At 40.6% G+C, this 24,829-nt stretch overlaps 2 protein-coding genes across 15 annotated transcripts in view; one reads left to right on the top strand and one right to left on the bottom strand.

The window, feature by feature from the left end:
- The first annotated feature begins 1,766 nt into the window (after nt 1-1,766).
- ZAR1L (zygote arrest 1 like) lies at nt 1,767-23,392 on the top strand. Of its 4 annotated transcripts, none has more exons than XM_033146476.1 (4): nt 1,770-2,538; nt 4,795-4,887; nt 5,850-5,924; nt 8,217-8,897. In XM_033146476.1, exons 1-4 carry the CDS (start codon nt 1,819-1,821, stop codon nt 8,256-8,258), a joined length of 930 nt encoding a protein of 309 aa, XP_033002367.1. In that variant the 5' UTR covers nt 1,770-1,818; the 3' UTR covers nt 8,259-8,897. The 4 variants fall into 4 exon arrangements, with proteins under 4 accessions (XP_033002369.1, XP_033002367.1, XP_033002366.1 ...); XM_033146474.1 differs by lacking the exon at nt 8,217-8,897 and adding an exon at nt 7,026-7,574 and having other exon boundaries at nt 1,781-2,538; XM_033146478.1 differs by lacking the exons at nt 5,850-5,924; nt 8,217-8,897 and adding an exon at nt 23,306-23,392 and having other exon boundaries at nt 1,767-2,538.
- The window catches only part of FRY (FRY microtubule binding protein), a 170,483-nt gene continuing 154,845 nt past the window's right edge, over nt 9,192-24,829 (bottom strand). For 6 of the 11 annotated variants that reach the window (XM_033146473.1, XM_033146462.1, XM_033146464.1 and 3 more), the window contains 9 exons: nt 23,260-23,426; nt 22,586-22,775; nt 20,917-21,066; nt 20,060-20,158; nt 18,644-18,763; nt 14,083-14,100; nt 12,160-12,270; nt 11,426-11,628; nt 9,192-10,507 (listed from right to left, as the gene is read on the bottom strand). In XM_033146473.1, coding sequence (XP_033002364.1) covers nt 10,249-10,507; nt 11,426-11,628; nt 12,160-12,270; nt 14,083-14,100; nt 18,644-18,763; nt 20,060-20,158; nt 20,917-21,066; nt 22,586-22,775; nt 23,260-23,426 — 1,317 coding nt within the window. In that variant the 3' untranslated portion in view covers nt 9,192-10,248. The remainder of the gene's footprint in view (nt 10,508-11,425; nt 11,629-12,159; nt 12,271-14,082; nt 14,101-18,643; nt 18,764-20,059; nt 20,159-20,916; nt 21,067-22,585; nt 22,776-23,259; nt 23,427-24,829) is intronic. The other 5 variants (XM_033146469.1, XM_033146468.1, XM_033146472.1 and 2 more) reach the window with 3 other exon arrangements.

Raw genomic sequence — 24,829 nt, 5'->3', positions numbered from 1 at the left:
CAGAACTGATCTCTTTGTTGCCTCATTGTTACCTTTAAACACAAAAACATGTAACTGTGAAGGAAAAGCAACAGAATAATCAGATTTTTAAAAAAGATTAATGATTAACAAGCCTCCTCAACAAACATGTGTCCACATACACCCACATTCTAAGAATTTTGCAAAACATCAGTGCATAAAAATAGCATCTTTAGATGGTGGCAATAGTACATATTGGCAGATTTATTTATTAATTTACAGGTATTGTAATGGGAATGTTTATCCAATACAATGAATCAAAATATTCAGCACTGTAACTGGGGAATTGCCCATTTTCTCCTGAGTCCAGTAGAGGTTAGAAGTTAATCAAGACAAATAAACAAGTCAGTTCCCTGACTAGGAAATCTCCTGGTGTGATGGACCATTCGGAAGACAAAAGGAAGGTAATGAGCCATTAGGAAAACCAAAAGAGAAAGGCTTTGTGCAAGAAGTACAAACCAAATATCATAAAGACACCAGTCTCTGTGTGCCTCCTTTCCAAAAGGAAACACGAACCCTGAGTAAGCACCTGGAATCTCACACAACTTGGCTATTGGGGTGACCAGCTAGTACATTCAGCTCTGATACATCAGGAGCTGAGAAATGTGAGAGTTGACCCAGATTGGTTCAGCCTCGATGTTGGTATGCATTGTATGAACTGATTCAAAATCTCCAAAAATGACTATAAGAGCACACTTACTTTAATGTAACTTCCATTGTAAATTGGACTTACTTAAAAGTAACCCTGTTGTGGAACAGGCTTCTATTTTCTTCCAGTGGTTGGGAAAGGTTATATATATACATGCAAACTAATGGTGGGTTAAAAACATCCTCTTCAGCAGCTCAGCCCTGACAAGGACTGATGACAAGGATGGAAACATTGTCTCTCCTAAGTCTGCTAAGTGAATATGTTTGCTTTCCTTTTGCCAGTTGTCCCCAAAGGTCTACTCTCTATATGGAAGTGGGGTTTTGTCTCCCTGCCCACAGGCTCCTGTTCTGTTGGGCATCTATCTGTGACAATAATGAACAGAGCAAATGTGCATTATATCTCAGATGACATTGTCATACCTATTTACATGGGAATAAGCCCTGTTGAACTCAATGAGACTTACTCTTGAGTTGCACTATAACTTATGTAGATCTGAACAGTGTTGATATCACACGTATTATCTGAGATTTTGCACACACTGGATTTTATATGAACTGTATTCGGATGTTAACCTATGATCTATGTGAGGCAGATGGGCCCAACTTGGAGGGGGGGGGGAGTTGTGGCCTTGCCCTCCATGTGCAAGAGCCTATTTTAAACTAGCTTCCTACTCAAGGTAGCACAGTTCTGCAGAGCAGGCGTAAACTTGTATCAAGCAGCTGAAGCCAAATGGATTGCTTTAGCGTAAAACCAATATTTAGGCAAGTGCCTTTAATTCTCCACAAGGGAGCACCCATTGGTTTCAATGGATATACCACAGTCGGAGACCTAGTTAATCAGTCTGGTCACTTTTTAATGGGCTCGATCCAGCAGGAATGGGCTTTAGTTTGCACAGGGACGCTCGAGTGTTTGTGTTAAACCTTTGCAAGCTTAGGAGTTTGCTTTGGATATTCACTTACTTTGGCCTAAGTCCTACCAACATCCTCCCCTAGCCATGGGAAGGAAGTCAAGAGTTTGCAACTGGTAATAATCAATGGAGGGGCGATTATTACCGCCCGCCGGCAGTAATGAGCACCAATTAAGACGCCCTTCCCCTCGAGGGATAAAAGCCACGGGGAGAAGGGGAGCAAAGTTACCTGTCCCTCCGGGCGATGGAGCGCTTTGTCTACCCGTCCTATAGCATCTACCAAAGTTATGGGAACGCTTTCAGCCACAGCCACAACGTGGCCCCTAGGCCGCCATCTAAGCAAAAGCAGCCTGGCTGGAAGCAGAGCAAAACCAGCAGGAGCAGCATCCCGAGCCCTTACCGGGGCCCCCTATCTGCCCCTTCGCCGGCCCCGCTCCCGCCACCGCCGTCCTCGCCTGATTATTTAGACAGCTACAAGCGGGCCCAGCTGAAGGCGCTGCTCTCTCAAGTCAGCCCCGGCCTCGCCCCGAGGCTCCGCAAAGCCAGCACCAAGGAGGTGGGCACCCAGGTCAACCCGCGGGTGGACGCTGCCGTGCAGTGCTCGCTCGGGTCCCGCCAGCTCCAGAGCCTCCTCGGGCGGGAGCCTCCGCCGCAGCAAGGCCGCCAACTCTCCCCTTGCCCCGAGGAGGAGGCGGCAGCGGCGGCTGCGACAGAGAAGCCACCCACGGGGCGAGAAGGAGGGCCGCCATCCCAGCAACAAGCCCAAGAGCCCGAGGGGAAGGAACCCCTGGAGCCGGAAAAGGGCGCCCAGGAGCCGGCTGAGGCGAAGGGGAAGCTTCCAGGCAGCGGGGAAGGAGAAGAATCCGCCCAGCAGCTGCGGGACGAGGAGGGCGACGCGGCCCAGAAAGGCGCCGCTAATGCCGCCGCCTCCACCACCACTGAGGGCAAGAGAGCTGCTTTCCAGGTGAGTGGGCTTCTCGTTCTCCTCAGTTCATTCGCTAGGGGCGCTGTGGAGGGGCGGAAAAAAGGCGCGAAGACCGCCTCATCGGACTCCTGAAATTCTAAAATAAAAAATAAAATAAAATAAGTTCCTTCCAGTAGCACCTTAGAGATCAACTAAGTTTGTTCTTGGTATGAGCTTTCGTGTGCATGCACACTGAGGGAGTGAGGCGCCGCCTCCTATTCGAGATGTTTTAAATCATGCCCTCTCCTCCCTGTCCACTGTGGGATCCATCTCGGGGATATTTTCGTGGAATAATCTCGTGTTTAGTTTAGCAGATGGACGAAGGGCAGTTCCAACGGGTATCAGTAAACAAGTGGCTTTAATAACCAAAATGGGGAGCTCCCCCATTTCCTTTTTAGCTTCCTTAACTGAAATCAGGTCCAAGACCCACTGCTTTAGCCTATTCAGAATTATCTCCTTTTTAACTGCAGATATTGGACTGAGTCTGTACCCTTTGGATTGCTAATCTGCCATGCACTTGTTGTTGTTGTTTAGAAGTTTAGGCGTTCCTGGTGAGGGATGCGACCACTTCAATACAAGCCTGGGCAAGTTTAAATTGAGTTGAGAAAGCCAGACTTGTTTATAGTAGTTGTGTGTAAAGGATAACTTCTCATGTAATTGACTCACACAAGAATCCACCAAGATCCTAATAGAGTCCTTGGGAAATTTGATTTGGGGCTGTGTTGATGGTGAAATGCTGCATCTGGCTGTAGGGAAAGCTCCAACAGACCTCCTAAGTTCCTTGCTTGCTTGCATCTCTAGCCAACATTTTCTCCAAGGAGCTGAAGGTGGTGTCCCTCCCTCTGCTCCTTTAGTAACAGGAGTACAGCCTCCCATCTTCTAAGCATGCCTATAGGGAAGCAAGTTCCACTTAACTTGGAGAAACTTTTAAGTACGGTACATTTAGGTATGGTCACTGTCTTATTAAGTGAACTTGCTGAATTGCAACTCATTATCAAACTCAAAACCACGGAGAGACCTGGTCTGAACAAAGACATTGGATTCTTATCTCATTATACATGACAAAGCTATCTTTAGCCATCTCACCCATTGCTTTTTCCTTTAGGACTAATTGCAGTCGTTAAGTCATCAACGGGTTTTCCACACCCATCAGCCAATCACCCATTCCCACCACCCTCTCCTCACTCTCTCACTATATATAAGGGTCTGGTGACAAGCTCATACCAAGAACAAACTTAGTTGGTCTCTAAGGCGCTACTGGAAGGATTTTTTAATTTATTTTGTTTTGACTATGGCAGACCAACACGGCTACCTACCTGTAATTGTTAAGTGAGTGTGACTCCTGTGTGTGAGAGGGACCTGTGGCCCTTGGTTTGCTGGGCTTGAAGCTCCCATCATGGCAAAGATTAATGGGAGTTGCAGTCAGCAACTCGAGGGCCACATAATGGTTTTATAACTGTTGTAGTAAGTAAAAGAGGAATGATGGTGGTTGAGAACCTAGTGGCAGCTCTTACTTACTGTAACCTTTGAAGTTAATTTGGCACGTAACCCAATATGGAAAGGGAATGATTTTGCATTCATGTGAGGAACATTTAAGGCTGTGAGAAATGAGGCTTTTCACAGCCCTGCATGTGATTTTTTTATTTTTGCAGTGGAAGACCACTACACTCAAAAAGACCTGGCTTCTGAGTAAATGTACATAAGATTGCAACCTGTGCGTGGTGGACTTCCAACTATAATTTTTGGGCCATGCCACAAGATTTCTGCTAGACTAATCTGTCAGCATTGCAGGGGTGGTATAAGGTGACAAAGTGAAGTGGGTATCTTTAGTCTTATGCTTGCATGAAGATTAAGGTTTTTGGTGTTTGAATAGCAAAATTATTCTGCAGAAATCTTTGCAATACCCTTCTTGCATATGTCCATGAGGTATGAGCTAAATGACACAAAAGGTATGTTTACAGTATCACTTCATATCTAGTGCGCTCCCACAGCTAGTTTTCAAAGCCACATTCATGTTGGCCACAATCCATATAATTCCTGTAGTTTATTAACAAAGACTGCAGTTGGATACATTTTTTTAAAAACCGCTTCAATTTATTTTTGTAAGGCTAGGAAATAACATATCTTGCATTTTCCATTGCCTGCCCTAAACAATAAACTTGCAAATGGTAATCGAGTTGGCTTAATGCTATAAAGATTTCTAATCGTGGTACACATTAATTTATTATGCTGCTAATCAGCTATTTTCTATTACAGTTCCTAGAACAGAAGTATGGCTATTTCCATTGCAACGACTGCAAGACCAGATGGGAGAGTGCTTACGTATGGTGCATTTCTGGAACCAATAAGGTATTTAGATGAAAAAAACTAAATTTGCTTCTAGAGGGTTTGCTTTGGGGTACAAACAAAAGGGTTGCTGTACCTTATCAGAAAGTGGAGAATCGTTTATGAATTGAAGTGCTTCACAAACCTGCAAAGGGTTTTTGAACATTTTCCAGATAGCTGTGTGTGTTTTTAAGGTTCCAAAAGACTTTCTGCTGCAGCTGGCTGATTTATTGTAGCATAAGCTTTTGTAGACTAGCAGAATGCTCATGTTAGATTTTATTTATGATGCCACAACACTTTCATCTTCTTGACCAGAAGATAGCAAGGAGATTGTCATACTACCCACAACTCTTTTGAACTATTACCAATCTCTGTTAATCAGGTTTCTTGTTCATTAATGCCTGACAAAATGCTAGTACTGGAACCTTTTCAGTGGAATATTTGGAGATACTGAATGGAGATACTGTTCCCATTAACTAAAAGATAGTTCACTTATGATGTCTGAGTGGGAGATCTTAAAACATGTTTTTGTTAACATAGCACCTGTGGGTTAACATGCAGCTGCAGAGGTCTTCCTAAGGATCTCGGGCTTCTATCCGTCCTGTTGAAATTAGGCGTGAAAGAAGCCTGCCATTGGAGCCCATACTTTTTTCAAGCCTAATTGCAATGGCCGGAGAATTTGGGGGGGCTGCAACCAGGGAGGGGTTAACCCTGTCCCCCCTACCTGTGAATCTCCCTGAAGCAACTATGTTTGAAAGAAAGCTTTAAACTGGCTTAAACAGAAGGCCACTCCCCTGCCCTGACAAAGCCCATCAAGATGCAAGATAATCCTGAAATTATAATAGAATATAGTGTTCTGAATCAATGAAACCTCTGCCTGTAAACCTATTTTTGCTCTTGATGCATAACTTTTTGAAGAATTGACAAATCTAGACATTTGATCTGAGAAGGCTCTCTTCTAATGGCATCCACCTTCCTTTGCATAGGTTTACTTTAAACAGCTTTGTCGCAAATGTCAGAAGAGCTTTAATCCTTATAAAGTGGAAGCAATTCAATGCCGTGTAAGTAACATGTTTCCTAAGATGTGTTGAACAGTGAGAAATACCTACCTACCTTAAACAGCAGTGTTCAGGGAATAGAAAAAAATATGGAGAAGTCACGTTTATCTTTCTTTACAGTTAGTACCAAGACTAGCTGTGGGGGTAATTTCTAAGAAGCTTGGTATCATAGTCATAGTTGGAAGGGACCACAAGGATCATCTAGCCCAACCCCCTGCAATGCAGGAATCTTTTGCCCAACATAAAACCTATGGCCCTGAGATGTAAGGGCCTTGTGCTCTACCAACTGAGTTATTTGGGTTCTGCAAGTGTACAATACTTGGGACATCTCCCATAGCAGATTGACTTACATAGCTGCCATTCTAGGCCTGGAGAAACATTTTCACTGCATGTGGATAAATGTACTGGTATATCTTTGTAGCAATGTTTCAAGTTGTGCTAATTGGCATCTCATGCGTGGTCTTAGCAAAATTTTCCTGTATACCCAAACAAAAGGAATTCAGCACTGAGCATACCCGTTCCTAAAACATGGTTAAAGAGATAACTGAACTGGCCAGCTTATGACCAGAGTTTCTTGACTTTGTATTTGACTATGCAAACAGCATGATAAAATAATGGTTTGCCTTTATTAGACAAACAATTTTTAGATCTTGCTCTGTCAACAGAATAATGTACAGCAGGAGAAGGCAAACTTTTCAGTTAACAAAGTTCTCTTGGGAAGTAATCCTCTGGGAGCTATGTCTGCATTGGTCACAGCTGCCCTCTACACTGAAGGCAATAGCTTTCCACAATTTTTTTAAACATCCCAATAATGTGGGGTGGTGATCTTACCTTGCCCCACCACACCCTCCTTGAAATTAGGCCCAGGATCTGCAGGTTTTTCATTCATAGGGACAGGCCACTTTTGAGCTGCTTTCAAAACAAGTAGAACTTGCAACTATGGCAGGAGCCCTGAGCCAAGGTGGCACAGTGGACACAGTGCTGAATTAGAGAAATAACAATAGAATTATGGAACTAGTATACTGTAAAATACATTGGTAGCAGGGAGCCAACTTTGGGAGGAGAAGTTTGATCTGTTCACTAATTTAAATATGTTATCCAAAGATCTGTGCAAAGACTCGTTGCTCCTGCCCCCAGAAGAAAAGGCACATTGACCTCAAGAGGCCTCACCGTCAAGAGCTGTGTGGCCGCTGCAAAGGCAAAAGACTCTCTTGTGACAATACTTACAGCTTCAAATACATTATCTAATTTGTGCTGTTCTTGCACATGGCACCATGCACTTTGTTACTTGTTTCATAACATGGCTTTGACCTTAGGCTTCTGACCTGGCATTGGATACTGGAGTAAAGATTTTTGTAAGGCTAGGAAATATTTGTAGTTTATTGGGGTAACTTGTAATGAATTTGAATTCCACTTCAATTGTAATAGTTGCAGATATGGAAGACTAGCTATAGTACATGAGAGCTATATTGAAGGATGGGAAATTGAAGAATTTCTATGTAGCAAACCTAAAATTTCTACAAGGGGCCAGGTTATCCCATTTGATGCTGTTTCATTTACTTAGATTAATACTGTAATGACAAATTACTAATAAAAATGTGAGCTGTCTCTTTGCATACCCTACTAAAACTAATAAAAATATTCTTAAGACTATAACTAAGCTATTCCATATATTGCCCTCTGGTACAATCTCTGCAGTGGAAAATACTTAGTAAATGGAATAAACCGAGTAATTCTGATCTTGGCAGATGGTCTGCTCTCCCCCCCCCCCAACTGAACAGATACTTCAGCATAAGTGTTAGATTTAAAAGTCATTCATTGATCATGACTTGCAGAGTCTCTGTCCTTGTATGTTATATGAAAACAATTGAGTTTCTTTCCTGAAGTAACTTACGAAGATGAATTTCCACTACCTTGTTTCATTTTACAAAGAAACCAACTTTGTAAATTGATATGGTAATAAAACCAGTTGTCTTGCATTCAGTGTGCTTAGAGTGCCAAGAATAAGTAAATAGCACTGGTAGCAACTGTTAAAAAGGAAATATGGGATGGTCTGTAGTGGCACTATTAGAAGCAGCATAGTTTGACATTAGTATAGATAGCTGTACAATGGGGTGATCTGAGATATATACACACACATTCTCTGTATAAATTCGGTCTAGGACAGTGAGCAATGTTAGACAGGATACCTATCAGTAGGGGAGATTAGGCCAGTTTGAGAAGGTAATAAGCTTTAGTTCTGGTGTCTCAAATAGCTTGGTTTTCTGACATTCATAAGCATTTTCTTATTTACAGAGCATTCTTCCAAGCAGAATGGTGGCAAGGGTGTTTTTGTAGAGACAGCATTCAAGTCATGCCATGTAAGAGAGCACTTCTTCCTTGGTATTTAAGAGGACTGCAACAGGCAGGCACAAAGTTGAGAACAGGCTTGCCACAGATGGCAGGACAGGATACCACTAAGAACCAGTGAAATTCAGCAAAAGGCAGAAATATTATCCATACATAAGGATTATGGAAGTAGGCTATAGGTTGCTAAGCATAAAACTACCCTTGGTTTCAACAGTATTGGAGCAGCAACATAGTGCACCTAATGGGGAAATGTGTAAAACCCTGCTTTACTTTCTCATGCACTCAGAACTATAGCTGAATCACTTTCCAGGAAGAGTTAAAACTAGGACAGTATGGGCTCTTATTTTCCAGAGCTGCTTGAGGAGCAAGAATTACATTTCCCCCCAAAGGGTACACTTCCAGCATATTTGCTTAGTCATAATGATTAAGTGTACTACTTCTGTAAGTTTGCATAAAATAGTGTATGAACTCATTCTTGCAACCTCCATTTTCCCTTTACAATTTAAATGTGAGTACCTTACTTCAATTTTGTTTAAAGGGCTAAACCCCTTAAGAGTGGAGAAACATACAGCATTTTTCATCCAGCTAGGACTATGCATTTGAAGCCAACTTCAGAATAAACAGCCTATTTTTCAAAGCGGCTTCTGGTCAAATGAGAGATTACATTTCTGCCTCCCTTATGGGTATTTAGAAAGGAGCTATTTGAGTGTTGTGGTGGCTGCATGTTAGTTCCAAACCAATTGAAAGCAATATTGATATGGTTTCAGAAAGACTTAAAGGAATTGCCTTTGTACCTTATCATACACTCATTCCATATTAATCAGTACACACAGGCATGTTTGTATATATGCATATGTATATATTATGACCTTGATATTTTAGTTAGGTGATCCTATTCTGATCAAAATATCAACCAAAAGGTACTTCACAAAAACCTTTAAGTGTATTTACAGAGTGAATAAGTGAGACTATGCTGCAATAAAAGTGTCTTAAATGTGCAAAAAGATTTGCATGCACCCATTTAACACATTACAGCAATTAAGTGCAAGAAAAACTTACATATTACAAAAAAATTCTTAAGTACAACTCAAAATTCACTTTCCATTTCTTAACTGTTAAAACAATGTATGTTAAATTAAAATATCCATGCGGGGCAGGTCAAAAGAATTAAAATCAGCAATGTGATGTTTTCCTACAAAATAGCAAGGTATACCAGACCAACCATTCTTATGTAATATAAATATATTCATAAAAGCAACCCTCTAGTAAAAAGCAGCCAAAATCTTTAAAAAAATCTTCCTTGTCCATTCATAGGTACTTTGGCCTTAATAACAGACCTTTTACAACAGGATCTAGTACCTTCCAAGACAGTAGCCTAGCAACATCAGGAAATGTACTTCATAGCAGCTTGGTTTTCCCCAAAAAGATACAGTAATCATATTTAAGTTACAGTGTACAGTTAAAACTGTAGTTCTTTACAACCTCTTTCATACACACAGGCTCTCAGCTTTCAAAAAGACAGTCTTGCAGTGTCCTGTCGCTAGCTTCATTCTGCCCATTTTTTTAAACTTGGTCAAAAGGGGAAAAAATGTACAAGATTAAAAAACAAAACCATCCTCAAGTGAAGGAAAGATTGCACTTTTGCCAACCTAAAAATAAATTTCTAGAAAGGAAGTCTTGTTCAGTGTAGTAGTCTTTGGTATGTATGGAAGTCACTTCTTCAGTAGTGAACTGCGGTTGTCCAGTGAAATGCATTTTGTGTGTGCAGCTCAAAACAAAGGATTCTATGCTACCTTTGTCCTTGCAGTATTGCTACACATTGAAAACACTGCCCAGCTCCTCTTGGAAAATGTTGTAAAGGTAACAAGACTGACTACAACTTGACCAAGTCTTTCTAAGGCTGAGAAGGCATTGCACCACCTCACCCCAGCATGGAAGCAATCCCAACTTGAATGAAAAGGGGGGCACAAGACTTTTGTCAGAGACTTGTGCCGGAAACACTGGAGTCTGGAAGAAAAGTATTGATGACTCGGTAGCTTTGAGCCCTGCGGATCATGTCCCGGATCTCTATGTTCAGCTCCATCAGTTTAGTACAGATTTCTGTCAGGCTTTGATTGGAGCCCACTAGAGCGTAAGTGCCAGACTGCCCCAGTGTTTGGTGCCGGAAGTAAATATTCAGTAGGGTCTGGACCTCATCATCAGAACTGCTTCCAAAAATGTCATTGGGCCATAAACTCCTGCAGGGAAACAAGTATAAAAAGCCAGCATTAATTTAAGGATCTCTCTGCTATTCAAGAAATAGATTCCCTCTTTTGTACAAGTTTAATCCCTTCCCAGTTCCCCTGCAGCTACATATGCATATTTTGGGCAACTCGTATACAAATTCCATGCCACTGAAAAATAAGCCTTGCGGGGAACTGCATGAGATAATAAACAATATAGACACATGGGATTCACTATTAGTAGAAAAATTTCCCCGGTATATATTTCCTTCAGGAATGAAGGTGGATGCCCATGCTCTACCATGCCAAACTACAGAGAGGCACCTTTAGATGGGAAACAAGAGGAGATAGCAAGGTGTTTCTGTAACATTACTATGGGGATTTGATACCCTTTCTACATAAGGCTTGTTTTAGACATGAGTGAGGGAGTCTTAACTCTGAGCCAACAGAGAAATGAGAGGGAGAAGCATCAGAGGCCCAATGAGTGAACTAAAACAACATTTTACAATAATAAATAAAAAGCTCTGGCCTGGGTAAAGATTTGACTAAATGATCAACTACATCTCTGGCCCCAAATATGCATGTGGAAGAAACCATTCCTGGGAGCTGCATGCACTTCCCATCACAGCTTGACAATCACTGCTTTGTGCAATGGTTAAAAAAGGGAACAAAGTATAAGGAATTTCTCCCATAAAAGACACACAGAAATTAATGTATGATGCACTGTTTCACGACATTTTCATTTAAATGAGGCTTGCACAATAAAAGTGCTTAGCAAATTGTGACTTAAAATGATTACAAATACCTTCTGAGTGAATCTGAATACGCTTGTTAGCGTAAATGAAGATGTGTGTGTAAAGTTAAACAGCTGTAGCCTTCTGAGAGGAAGAAAGGGAAAATATGATGTTATGACCAGCCACTTGATCAAGTTACCTGCATTCCCTTATTTGGTGTAGAGCTTTTCCAAGCTCATTGTTTTTCAGACACTCCAGCATGGACTGAATGGCTACTTCTGTAGAGGTGAACATGGGTTCAGAGGTACCACATTCTACAATCAGCGGTTCCATTGCAATGGCAGCACTAGCTTCCTTAAGGTTCTTCTTTAACTCACTTAGCTCTCGTGACATATTCAGTAGCTGTTAAGGAAAAGAGAATTACATTCATCAATGTACAAGTTTTCTCTACTGGGCATCAAAAATATAAAATCTGCACCATTCAAGGACAGAGTGATAGCTTCATTTATTGCAACTGGGTGTTTTAATAAAATTTAAATACATGTGCAAGATGTATTTAACTCCAATTGTGAATGTATACTGAAATACTGCTAGACTGAAATACTGCTAGAAGAGCAAATGTATAAAAACATTACTGTACTTTATATCCGAGTAGTAAAGCTCAGTGGTGATCTTGGGATATCCACTATCTCTCATGCCAACCTGCCTACCCAGAGTTGTGAGGATAAAAGGGAGTTGGGGAGAACCAGGAAGAGCAGCTTATAAATGTAAGAAAATAAGTACCCAGTTTGAAATCTATCCACATTTTCTCTAAACAAATAGAATGTGCTACACCTCTCTATAGTTATCATTCATGATCTTGAACAAGCAGCCCTCATTTAAGATACGTTAGATTGCTGTATGAAATAAATACCACACAGGAACACAACATACCTCTGGCATTGTACTAACTTCGTGCACTTGTCCGATGAGTTTACAGTACGACTGAAAAAGCAACAGCAACTGGAAGTGCAGCTTATATAATCTCTGGCACAGTTCCAATTGCTAAAGAAATAAAATTGTAAAAGAGGTAAGTTATTAAGAAGCAACAGGTTGGACATTATTTTTCCATAAGCAATAAAGTGCTTTCGGGGATAGAAACATTGAATCAGGGATTACAAAACAATGCTGAAATAAGACCAAATATTGCTGTAAATAGGGAATGTATGGAGAATATGGGGAGCATGTGCCATCTCTACATCACCCAAATGAACTTCAGTGGCATTTTTTACCCCAATATAATGTGCATCACCGTTTTGATGGTGACACATATGCTTGTTCCAAATGATAACTGTATTTAATTGTACAATAAACCATGGTTTCTTGTTATGGGAGCAAACAGCGAAGTTTCAGTTCATGTCCTTGGTCTCCCTCTGGCATGGCTTTTGCTTCTGTTTTTGTTTTTTCTAATTAACTATAACTTACTGTTACACTTCAACATGATAAACTGCAGTTATCTTAAGTATGATTCATTTGAAACAAGCCAACTTTAAACCATGGTTATAAAGTTTACAATGCAGATGTAATGTCAAACTGGTTAATCAAAACAAAGTAAGAGTTTTTTATCTCCTCCTCATGGCCATGCTGGAGGGGAGTGTAGAAGCCTGAAGCTCACGGTGGCCTGCTGCCATCGCAATCAATAATCGTCTACTGTAACATCCAAACACAACTTTTGTTTAAATACCATTATATAAACACTGCGCTTTTGAGATCTTAGCTGGTAGTTGCTTAATTAGAATGCCTGCCTGTATTTATACGATTTACATTTTTTCCTAAAAGAAATGTTATGGACCTGGCTCATTAAAGTTTGTTACATTAGTCAAGGAAATAAAAATAAATGTGCTTTAGTGGGTTGATGCAGGAGTTTCCCACTTCAAAAGTGAAATTGCAATTTCTAACTGCATTTGTGACTTGGTTTAGACACACAATGGCTGGCTAAATTGAAAACCTTAAAAATATATGACTTCTGTGAGTGGGTGCTTATGACCATAGTGTTGAAACACAATTCTGTCCCATGACAATGCCTTGTTATGCAGAGAGAAAGGGGTGGTGGACACAATCCATTCTGTGTGGTCACTTGAAAGCAGTAGAAATCCTCATGTTTGGGTGGCATATCCATGTATTGAATTTATAACTGGTGCATGTGCATCTGGCCTTAGGAAGGAAAAGGCAAGTTGGAGCTTTGTATAGGAATCATGTATAGTCCTTTAACACCAGGTAATTGCTGGTTCACTGCAGTGTATGAGCTCACAGCTAAGGGCTGATGAGGGAAAGGAAGGAGGAAAGAAATTGGCTCCACTAAATTGAGGAATCCCTAATATGAGAAAAGTGATTCCCTCAGTTGTACATGTGGGGATGATGGATTTATCATATTCTAGGGGTATTATACTCTAAAATGGATTAGATTCCGTTATTCTGTATTACATAATGAGATTCTCAATTTAGCCTAGAATGAAAAAAAACTCTCATTTTGGAAAAAGGCAGTACAGAAATTACTTGTTTTAGCAGAGCCATTACTTCTGTTCTCTTCCTTCACACGTTAAGCAAGTGAGGGCTTTGATTATTATCCAAATAAAATTTATATAACAATTTCAAATTGCATGTGACAAGGCGAGAATTTATAAATATGGTAAACTATATTCGAACTGCCCAGGAAACTGAGATAAAACACAGTACAAACATTTCTTGTAATAATAAACTGAATTAATAAGAACAAAAAGAAAAAGGGGGAAACGTGCTAAGAGTTAAAATAGGGAAATAGGAGAGTGCGTTAGTCCATATTTTAATGGACAAAGAATATGAAAACTTTTAACTTACTGCAAGAGATTCCATTTGCTACACAGCAAGCATGGCACAGGAAAAAGGAAAGGAAAGAAAGTATAGTGTCAGTGTAATGCATGCAACTGGAAAAGCACAGGCTTCTTTCCTAGTCTGCCAGCAGTATTAGCACTTCTCTTTACTTGCTAAGTGATTCAGAATGTATCAACTGCACAACATGCATGGCACCAGCTGTTTAAACAAAATTTTGAATAATCACAGTTCTAATACAGTCACTGTAATTATCTAGGTTTGAGCATAACTTTTTCTGAAAGCCAGTCTGGATTACTCTAAAAATTGGTTATTACATCTTGGAAATGAAACAGTTCAGTGCTTTTAAAATTCACCTATAGAATTCTTTGCACCCAAGGCATCCATTATAGTTCAGCGATAGACTGACTCTGTAGCCAATCTTGTTGCTGACCAGGATTTAGAGTTACAAGCTGCCTCCACGGAGTAAGAATGCACACTTTTAATATGCAGAGTTCCATTGAAACGGGCACGAACACAAAATAACTGCAGTTTTAATTATTTTGTGGTGGCTGATTATAAAAGCGTGTGAGGTTATTTGCATAGGAAGTTAGTTGCTTTAGCAGTTGCACATGGAGGTTCATAGTGTCAAATGCCATGCAGCTGATATAATCCAGCACCATGCTAGCAAATATGAAGTCAAACAAAGAGAGGAGACAAGCTATTAACAAGTGTAGAATTGCACTGGCAACTGTTTGCCAAAGCATGTTTGCATTTTGGGCAATACATCTCAACATTTTTCATACCCTGGAATACTATCTGAATTTGTAAAATTTGATTGAATACAAAAGCTTACAACTATTAACTACTGAATTTACTTTCCCCTCAGATTACCCTACGAATGTAAACCTTTTGCCATTTGGCATAGGAAAAAGTAGGGAAATGTTCAGTTTTAAGCTAGCAATATGGGGTGGGTTGAATGCCTCCACAGGAATACTGATTTGTTACAACCGGCCATGTTCAACGGCTAAGAATGTAAAAGGCTTAAGCCATTCCAGGACAAAGTGATACAGTAGACAGCTAACAGTGCAATTCTATACATGCCTACTCAGGAGTATGTTCCATTGAGCTCAATGGGGCTTACTCTCACAAAACTGGATACAAGATTGTAGTTTATATAATTTTATTTTAAAGAACATATACTAGAAAAATCTAGCATGAAAATAATGTAGCACCTTCTGTATTCATTGAACTGCAATGAGCTGTTATTCTGCTGGTATTTATGTATTGCAAGCCACCCTGGAATTTTTAATGAAGGATGGTATAAAATGCTTTTAGACAGATAGGTTTGTATAATGCTCATAGGAAGCCATGTACACTATTGTCTAGCAAGAGTGACCTGTGTAAGGAAGCTTCCACACATGAATTTCCTTCTTAAATTTGTTTCCATTACTGCCAAAGATTGCTCCATGTGGGTGAAAATGTGTTGGTGCACAATCAAACAAATGCTTGCAAGATCACCTTAAACAGAACCAATATCTTGTACAGAGGTGTATGAATCCAGGTCCCTCAAACACAGTATCTGATGATCGAGGCAGCTAAACCAACCATCTGTTTGGCAGGTAAGTACCCACAGGTTCACAGATTGGGGCTGCTGCTATTTATAAATAAAAGTCCTTAAAGCATTTACAGAAGACTTAGCATTTAGCTAAATCAAGATCATGCTGTAATCAGCTGATTTTCTCCTAAGCATTGTAGTAATACAGAAATATCAGTTTTAATTCATTATCCTCCTTTGTAGAATCAACATAGTCACCTCAATAATTTTCACTTATTCAAAAGTGAAGCTAGCTATCAATATTGCCAAATAAGGGTATGGAAGCACAGTACAGAATCAAAACGCAGAATGAAAGTCCTCAAAACTGCTTGTACTAACTTTCCTTTGTCCCTGTATTAATGCCTATCACCAAACCCAAAAGGGAGCAGAACCAGTGTACAAAGAAAGAACAACAGGTGACGGAAGAAAGCAAGATAAATGAGTAAAACGAAAAAGATTTTTTAGAAGTGCAAAAAAAGAACAGTAAAATTAAGAAGTTATGAGGCACAACATTGCCAAAACCAAAAACCAACTCAAATCATTATGGGGTGCGAAGCAGGGAGACAATGGTCATATTTCAGATAGACATTTCTTCATGCACTTTTTAAAATAACAACAACAACAACAACAACAACAACAACACTTTATTTACACCCCGCGCTCCCTGGCCAGGGCCGGGCTCAGGGCAGCTAACACCAAATTGCAATAGAAAAACAACAAACAGTTAATTAAAATATGGCTTAAAATACAGCCTCATTTTAGTAGTAGTCAATAAACCAAGACCATAAAGGGAGGAAACATCAGATATTCACTTGAGCCAGCTATCCATGCTGGTCCTACATGGGCCAGCAAAAAAGCCAAGGGAAAATTTATATACCAAATCCCATATAAGGGTCAGAATGAGTCTAAGCCGAAGACCTGGCAGAACAGCTCCATCTTGCAGACCCTGTGGAAAGATGTCAAATCCCGCAGGGCCCTAATCTCTTGTGACACAGCGTTCCAACACGTCGGGGCCAGTGCTGAAAAGGCCCTGGCCCTGGTTGAAACCAATCTAACCTCCTTGAGGCCTGGGACCTCCAAAGTCTTGTTATTTATGGACCTTAAGGTCCTACGCGGGGCATACCAGGAGAGAAGCAAAGCTACAGGGAACGAGGCAGAGGGCGCCCGCCTTGTGGAATGCCCTCCCATCAGAGGTCAAGGAGATAAACAACTACCTGACATTCAGAAAAATACCTGAAGGCAGCCCTGTTTAGGGAAGTTTTTAATCTGTGATATTTTAATGTATTTTAATATTTGTTGGAAGCCGCCCAGAGTGGCTGGGGAGACCCAGCCAGATGGGCGGGGTACAAATAAATTTATTCTTCTTCTTCTTCTTCTTCTTCTTCTTCTTCTTCTTCTTCTTATTATTATTATTATTATTAATTATTATCTTAATTATTGTTGGCAACATGATGCTATAGTTGTTTATATTTCTGCCTGCTTATATCCTTTCAAAGGCACTACTATGGGACGCAGCCCCAGGCTACATGGGGTGTGTGTGTGGAGCTGTTTGGCTTTGCTCATGCACAGTAAATGCCATGAAAAAAGAAAGAAAGGCAACATGGTGTCTTCAGGTGCTACAGTTTCCTTTGTGTCTTAAAATAAGCCATGGTGATCTGAAAAATGTTTGACCAAGCATGGATGGCAAATCACTGCACAAAGATGTACATAAATGAATTGCTTTCCTTGGGCTGAATAGAAAAGTTTGAATGTTACGAAGTGTTCTCTAGTAGCCTAAAATAATAGCTTCACTTTACAAAGGTCAATTAAAAATAAATCACTTGACTGGAAACATCTTGCTAGTCACTACACTAGTCTGTACTAGATTCACACAAACTGTCCAGAACTGCTACATGAACACCAGCATTTACTTTGTGCCAGGGTTGTTTTCAGTATCGGTTTAATCATAGAATATGTGATACAGTAAAAAAAAACTTTAGCTGGGCAAGTGAAAAGCGTTTCTCCGCATACCAAGAGCTTAAGGAAGAGAGGCTCCCAGACTGACAGGACCCCATCACCTGCCTTGCCCCCAGAAATGAAAATCTGGCCTGGTTTGCATGGCACAGTACACTAGACTAATGATTACTGGTATCATATGAATGCGTTGGTTCCCACAAAGCAGTTTACAGCCCAATCCTTTTTAGCTCAGCATAAGGCATGGCAGCCAAGCTAAAATTTAAGCTAAGCATGTCATCTGAACATGGAGTTGTGCTTTGTTCTTGGTTGCAGATCATAGTTAAGGATACTTCACCCATGACATTGCGTTCAGATGGCATGCTGAGAAGTTTGCTGTGGAAACGAGTTGGTGTTAAGGACCCTAGAAGCATTAGGATTAGAAACTGGGCAATCTGTGCATGGGGGTTGGGGGTTGGGTCCCAGATGTGAGGCCTAACTCCTGCCACCACCCCTTCATATTTGGATATTTCCTTAAAGTTGCAGGCTAGCACAACAGCTATTAAGATGGAAGGAGTATTAGGGGGAAAGCGCATTGCTAGCTGGTTAGTACACATTTGCCAGCTTGCTTTCATATTAATTCCTGGCCATCTGGAATTGGTAAAAGAAAATGTTAGAGAGCTGTTAGGCAATCCTCCACATGTTCGTTCTCTCTCTCTTTGCACTTCTCTGGGAACAAGATGGTAAAACTGGAAATGAACTAGAGGTGATGGTGTTGCTTTTTCCCATGAAAGATAAGAACCTTTGGATTATGGTTGGCTGGTATGAGCATGAAGGAGTAAGGGAGTAGTACCTTTATCCAGAGCCTCACAAGACCTATGCAGCACAAACATCTCAAGAATGCTCTCTATGTTGGAGTAGGATAGGAATATATAGTACCTACTTATATTATGTTCTATGGCTGCAATATATTAGATTGCGCCTATGGTATGAAACAAACACAGAAGAGAAGGTACAAAAGCTTTTACCGTGGTCAAGATGTCATATGGAATTATAACTTACTGCAGAAACAACATAACACATCAAATCCTTGATTACCTTCTCCTCAGAGTCTCCTGGTTGACAGGTTATAACACCATCTCTTGAGCCCCCAGCGAATGTTGCCTTGCAGTTTGCCAGCCACTGTGTTTTGGAAAGAAAAACACAGACATATAAAGTTCTTTGAAGCCAGTGTGGTGTAATGGTTAGAGTGCTGGACTAGGACCTGGGAGACCAGGGTTCAAATCCCCATTCAGCCATGAAGCTCACTTGGTTGACCTTGGTCCAGTTACCATCTCAGCCTCACAGGGTTGTTGTGAGGATGAAATAGGGAGGAGGGGAACTATGTATGCCACCTCGAGGTCTTTGGAAGATGAAGGTGGGATATAAATGTAATAAATAATAAAATAAATAATAACCTGATGGCCACTGAATATGAAAATAGTTTTGGTTGTATTTTAGGGTACATTTAGACACAGTGCTACACCTTTTATAATGAATACAAAAAACATTTCCTGGAATCCTTGTCCCAGAAATAACTTGCGTGCATGTAATCTGCCACCATTGTGGATTGGCGCTCCACCTGGTGGTTGAAGGGGAAAATCGCTGCTCAGACAACAAGTTCAGGGTTGGGTTCTCCCTTGAGCCCTCAATTTTGATTTTAGCTTCACAGATGTGGTTGATTCTCAGAAGCTTTCTCCTTCTTACAGACTTGTTTCCCCTTGTCTGCATCTGACTTTTTGTGTGTGTGCTTGTTAGGCCTATTCACAGTCCTCTGTCTTCTTTATTAAAGTTAAAAATCATTTCTCCTTTCTCTGTTGTCTGTCTGTGTTAAGGAGACATCATGGTGCTCACTGGGTGTGGGTAGGGTGTTAAAACAGTATGTTTCTAGAACTAAGTCACTCTGATTCTCTATGTGTGTCCTTCCACCCCTCTTCCTTCAGGAAGAAAGTGCCTATGCCTATATTAGCTTGTTGGCTTGAAGCCTGCATTTTTCTGGTGTGTACTCATCTCCATCATCCAGCCCTACCACCAGGTGCTGTTCCAGTCCCACAATCATGGCAGATTTACATGCACACACATATATATCCCCTTCACAGGTAAGGCCAAGACTGAAGTCTTGAATGAAAACAGATTAAAATGTATATAATGACATATTCAGATTCAAGCACATTTACTCAGATGAAAGTTCAACGACACCTGTTCCCTAGTAAATGTGTTTAGGATTGCAGGCAATATTTATTTTTGAGTTTTGTCCAATCAGATATAGTCTAAAAACAGAAAAAGAAGATATAGAGATGGAGTACTGTAAATAATCCAGTATTTTTCTCTAAAGGTAAATTCACTGAATGAGCCTCTTGCAGATTTGAAATGAAGTAACTTTTTGCAGTAAGGAATACAGAAATAAATAAAGCCATTACACCCAAAAATGATGCTTACCGAAAGTGTTGCCTCTTTCCTGTTGTTGTATGTGTCCAAATATTCTTGTAGTTCTAGGACGCTAAACTTTAGTTTTTCAAGAAGTCCACAAGAGAGAAGCTAGAAACATTAAAATAAAGATCCTATAGTCAACATTACTTCATTCAGTGAGATCAGTATAACTGTTTTGCTATATACCAAAATCAATGGGGGAAATCCCACATGACAGTCCCTGGATAGTTGTTAGACATTTGCAAGGCCTGGCTTATACTACTTCATGACTGAACATGTGGGAGATGATTGTTGAAGCTACTATATTATTATGCATTAGAGGTCATATTATGCTATCATAAAAAGGCATATTTCCTTGGATAAACCAACAGTGGAGGCAAGAAAAGCATAATTTTGTGTACAAATTAAATATATTTTAATGTATTTGCTTATTTTGAAGAATTGTGCTTCTGCTGATCATGGGGAGGCATAAATAACTATTTACAGCAATGGCAACTCTTTCATATACAGCTACCAAACTCCAGTTTTTAACATTTTGCCAAACGATGCCCCAATGCTTTCAAGCCTGTCTTCAAAATTATGAGGTATAGAAACCTGCTTTGGTTTAATTTTGGTTAATGAAAGAATTCTGCACTCATAACTCAGTTATGAGCAGTGCCTATTTACAGACTCTCCTAATCTATAACCACCCAGCGTGATGAAGAAGAGCTGCAGCAGTTCTTTAGAATGTAACAAGTACCTAATGTCTCGTCTCAATATTTGTTTCCAGACATGTCTATCAAGAAAAGATACAATCAGCTTCTTCACCACTCTGATAAGTTTTATGAATGGCACTTCAATGTGGTTAGTCATGCAAAAATACTCACTGTTTCAGCATCTACAAAAAGGGTAGGGCATTCTGAACATGATGTCAGCATCTGTGATGAGCTCACAAACTTCGAGCCTATTCCTCGCAAATTGTCACCGAGGTAGCTGGCAGCATCACAAGTTAGAAAGCAGAATCTTTTCTGAATATTCTATAAAGTAAAAGTATGCATAACACATTTGCTACTGAACTTAATGATAGAACTTAACGTACATTTTAATTTGGTATACACAACTACTGCACACACACAAAATCTGTAGCTCTCTGTCCTGCTTTCTTTCTTGTTTGTTTTGTATGCCCCTTCTACTCCTTTCTTTTTAGACTGTGTACAGCATTGGCTCATTCTGTTTTGTCACTAGTATCAACCAACATGAGACTTCTCTGCCCATTCTGGGCATTGTTTTAATACTCAATGTCAAGTGGTCTATCAAACAATGTAATGAGTGTTCTGATGCCAAGTTTACATGACGGGAAATCATGAGAGAGGCTTCTTTGTGTTTGTTTTCCCCTCTGGCCAGAACTGCTTGGCAAGGGTGCCTGGGCCGCTTGAGAGTGTTCCAACATACTGAACTGCATCTGGAAACTATTGCACACCAAGACTCTCTTCCTGCTTCCCTAGCTGATAGAGAGATTTCTGTAAATAGCTTTCAAAATGGTTTCTAAACAGTTTTCTGCTGTAAACTACAGAGTTACTTTTAAGGAATGCTCAAGCCATGTAGGAACCAAAACATACTATGGTTTTATTTAGAGTGTCTGAGAAACTGGAAACATTTGATAACACCCTCACTCTTATCTTGAAAACTGTTGTGGGAACATGGGTATCAAAGCAGTAGCATCATGGTGTGCCGGTACCACCCAGAAAGCAGCTTACATCACACAGCAGAATAGCTAAAAGGAAAAAGTGATTGCCTTATCACTAAACCTTTCTAATGCCTCTCCTACTTAACAAAGCAACTAAAAAACAACCTACACTGGAATCTGTGCGCTGCAATGGCAAAGTTGCACTTATATCTACGACCCTACACCAGAAACATTCAGGCATAGATTCCTTGGGACAGGTACCTTGATGGCTCAGTAAAGAAAGAAGGGCACATATTGAGGGTTAAGAGATAACTCAGGGAGGGCGATTTTAATCCTCCTTAATCCAAAACAAAATACAGTGGTGCCCCGCAAGACGAAAATAATTCGTTCTACGAATTTTTTCGTATTGCGGTTTTTTCGTCTAGCGAAGCGGCAATGACAGCCGCGCTCCGCTAAACGAAAAGAAAAAAAAAGACGAAAAATTTTTGTCTTGCGGGGCAGCTTCCGCTAGGCGAATGCTGTTCGTCTAGCGAGTTTTTTGTCTAGCGGGGCACCACTGTACTGTACCTGCAACCCAGCATAATGGGCCACCTTCCCTCTTTGATCTTACCAAGTGTGCCTCCTTGGACCAATGTCTACCTACCATCAAACCCACCGCAATAATAATTAACTCTCATTATACTTTTGCTTGATGACACACAGCAACATCTGGAAAATTAAAATCTCCTGCCCCCCCCCCCAATAAATGTTGATGGGCTGTGGAAAATAATCAGGGTCTGGATTTATCGACGCCTGCAAAATCTAAGAGATATATTGTGGATTTCAACAAAATGTCAGTCATGTGGGATTCTAGAACACTTTTTGTTTACCTTAAACAGGGAGGAGAACACATGAAATGTATATACTGCACAGGAGCCATCCGAGTCACACATGAGCTGGTTCATATGGCTACGCCAAGCTTCTTCCGCATCATCACATGCAGCTGGTTGAAATGCAGCCAGGATAGCAGAAAAGAAGGGAGAGGGAAGAGGGGAGACATTCCTGTCGCCTTCTCCAAAACTGAAAGAAAGCCACAAATTCTAGGTGAAGAGCCGATAGCGAGGCTATGCTACTGTTGTTACATTTCCAAATAAGAAACTTAAAAGTAAGTAAAATAAAAAGAACAATTAAGTGAGGCTACATGCCGTTTTGTGCCCGTGCCTATGCCCCCTTAATGCGGACAGAGTGTAAAGGATCTGATGACCTGATTTGACCCTATCCTTAAATTCAGGACTGCCATGTAACTGCATGTTTTCTGTGCTGAGAATTTCTTGTTCAATGTCACATAGGCATACCCTTATAGGTTAAAGCACTGACTCCATATATTTAACTAGAATTGCTTTATCTTGCTGCTCTCGGTTTTATTGTAAGAAATTGATTTTAGTCATTTGAACTGCCTCACTGTGTTTTATGGAATTTATTATTATTATTTTTATTTAACCACTTCATTTTATTTTTTAAAAAGCAGGGTATAAAAAGTTAAAATAATAAAATGCATACATACCTGGCAAGTGCATATTGATCCATCAACCGGTCACCTTTTTCTTCAGTCTCTGTCATATCTAGGCTAAAGCTGTCGCTGTATTCAAAAGCTGCAGGGAGTTCATTTGTAGAGCCGGAGAGATCATCTTCCTGTACAGAGGTATCTTCCTCTTCTTGGGCACCTTCAGTCTGGGGGGGGGGGGTTTGAATTGGTTACCATTTATTGTTATCCTGCCCTTCATCACTTTCATGATCCAAGAACGGGTAACAATAATTTAAAAACTACTGCAGCTATCTGCAGTAAAACACACCATAAACAACAAAGAACTACCATGATCAGAACCTACCAAAACAAAAAGTACAGGAAATACCAAAATGTATTACAACAGGTACACCCAATAAAATATCTCTCATCGCTTTCTGCTGAAAGCTTAAGAGAAGTTCAATTTCTTTGTTTTATACACCTTGTGCACAAGATGATGGTCGTGTTACCTAGTTCTTTGCTACACCAGAGACCCTGTTCAGATTATATTTCCTCCTCATATGGTATTCAGGAAGAGTTTGAGAACAGATCCCAGGTAAAAATATCCTACCCACCCCTGAATAAATGGATCAGAAGATTAAGCTAATACAGTAATACCCTAATTTATAGACCAATGTGTTTATTATGGACGGTTCTTTCTGTGGTCTCTAAGACTACAGAATTCTTGATCCCTATTGGTGTGGTTTAGGGTCAACCTGCATAGCAGTTGGCTGGACCTTCGGTAGGACACACACTCTTGTTTGCATTCCCAAGAACACTAGCCTATGTTTGCATCTGGTGGCATGGTAACCCCGTAGGAATTAACTGAAAATCTAAGGTAGATATCTGAATTTTAGATGTTCAATGAGCTCTAGAGGAAGTTTTGGGTCAGCAGGACCATTTAACAATTCCTCTTAATGGCCACTTCCTGATTGTTATCAGCATCATTACTGGACCCAGGAGAACCTGGGTTCTCTCTAAGGAGAACCCTAAGCCTGGCCCTAACAAAAGCACATGTTTTCCCAAGTCTTGAGTAAATCTACAGGAAGGGAGACTAAGGTAAGTCAGGTGTTTTGCCACCAGATCTGGACTTCTAGCCTGGTCCATTGCTGACTTTGCTCATGGGGATGTGTGTGTGTGTGTGAGAGAGGGAAAGACAACAGGATAGGGACCTGAGCCAGGCTGGAGGTCATGTGGTTTCCTGGTTCCTTGGGTGAGTATATTGAGGGCTATGGGTTCCCTGCACTCCCCCTATGTACTAGAGACCACTACAGAGTGCAGCACTTCCTCCATCCTAGATGCAGGTGCCATTTAAAGCACATGACTTCCCCCAAAGAATCATGGGAACTGTAGTTTGTTAACAGTGCTCGGAACTGCAGCTCTGTGTAGTGCTTTAAATGCATGGCATGGATGTGACCAGTTTCCTCAGAGGTTCATTGGGTTCTGCTCCCCCAACCACAGCCCGCTGAGATGCACTGCAGGACACCCTGAGTTTCCTTTGAGTTATCAGACTCCAGAAACTCCACTATACATATGGAACTCACCACATGGCCCTTGGATCCTGTCTGAA

Source organism: Lacerta agilis, chromosome 4, assembly GCF_009819535.1.
Source record: "Lacerta agilis isolate rLacAgi1 chromosome 4, rLacAgi1.pri, whole genome shotgun sequence".
Taxonomy (NCBI): domain Eukaryota; kingdom Metazoa; phylum Chordata; class Lepidosauria; order Squamata; family Lacertidae; genus Lacerta; species Lacerta agilis.
The sequence above is the reverse complement of the archived record's forward strand: the minus strand, read 5'-3'. Positions and strand labels throughout refer to the sequence as shown.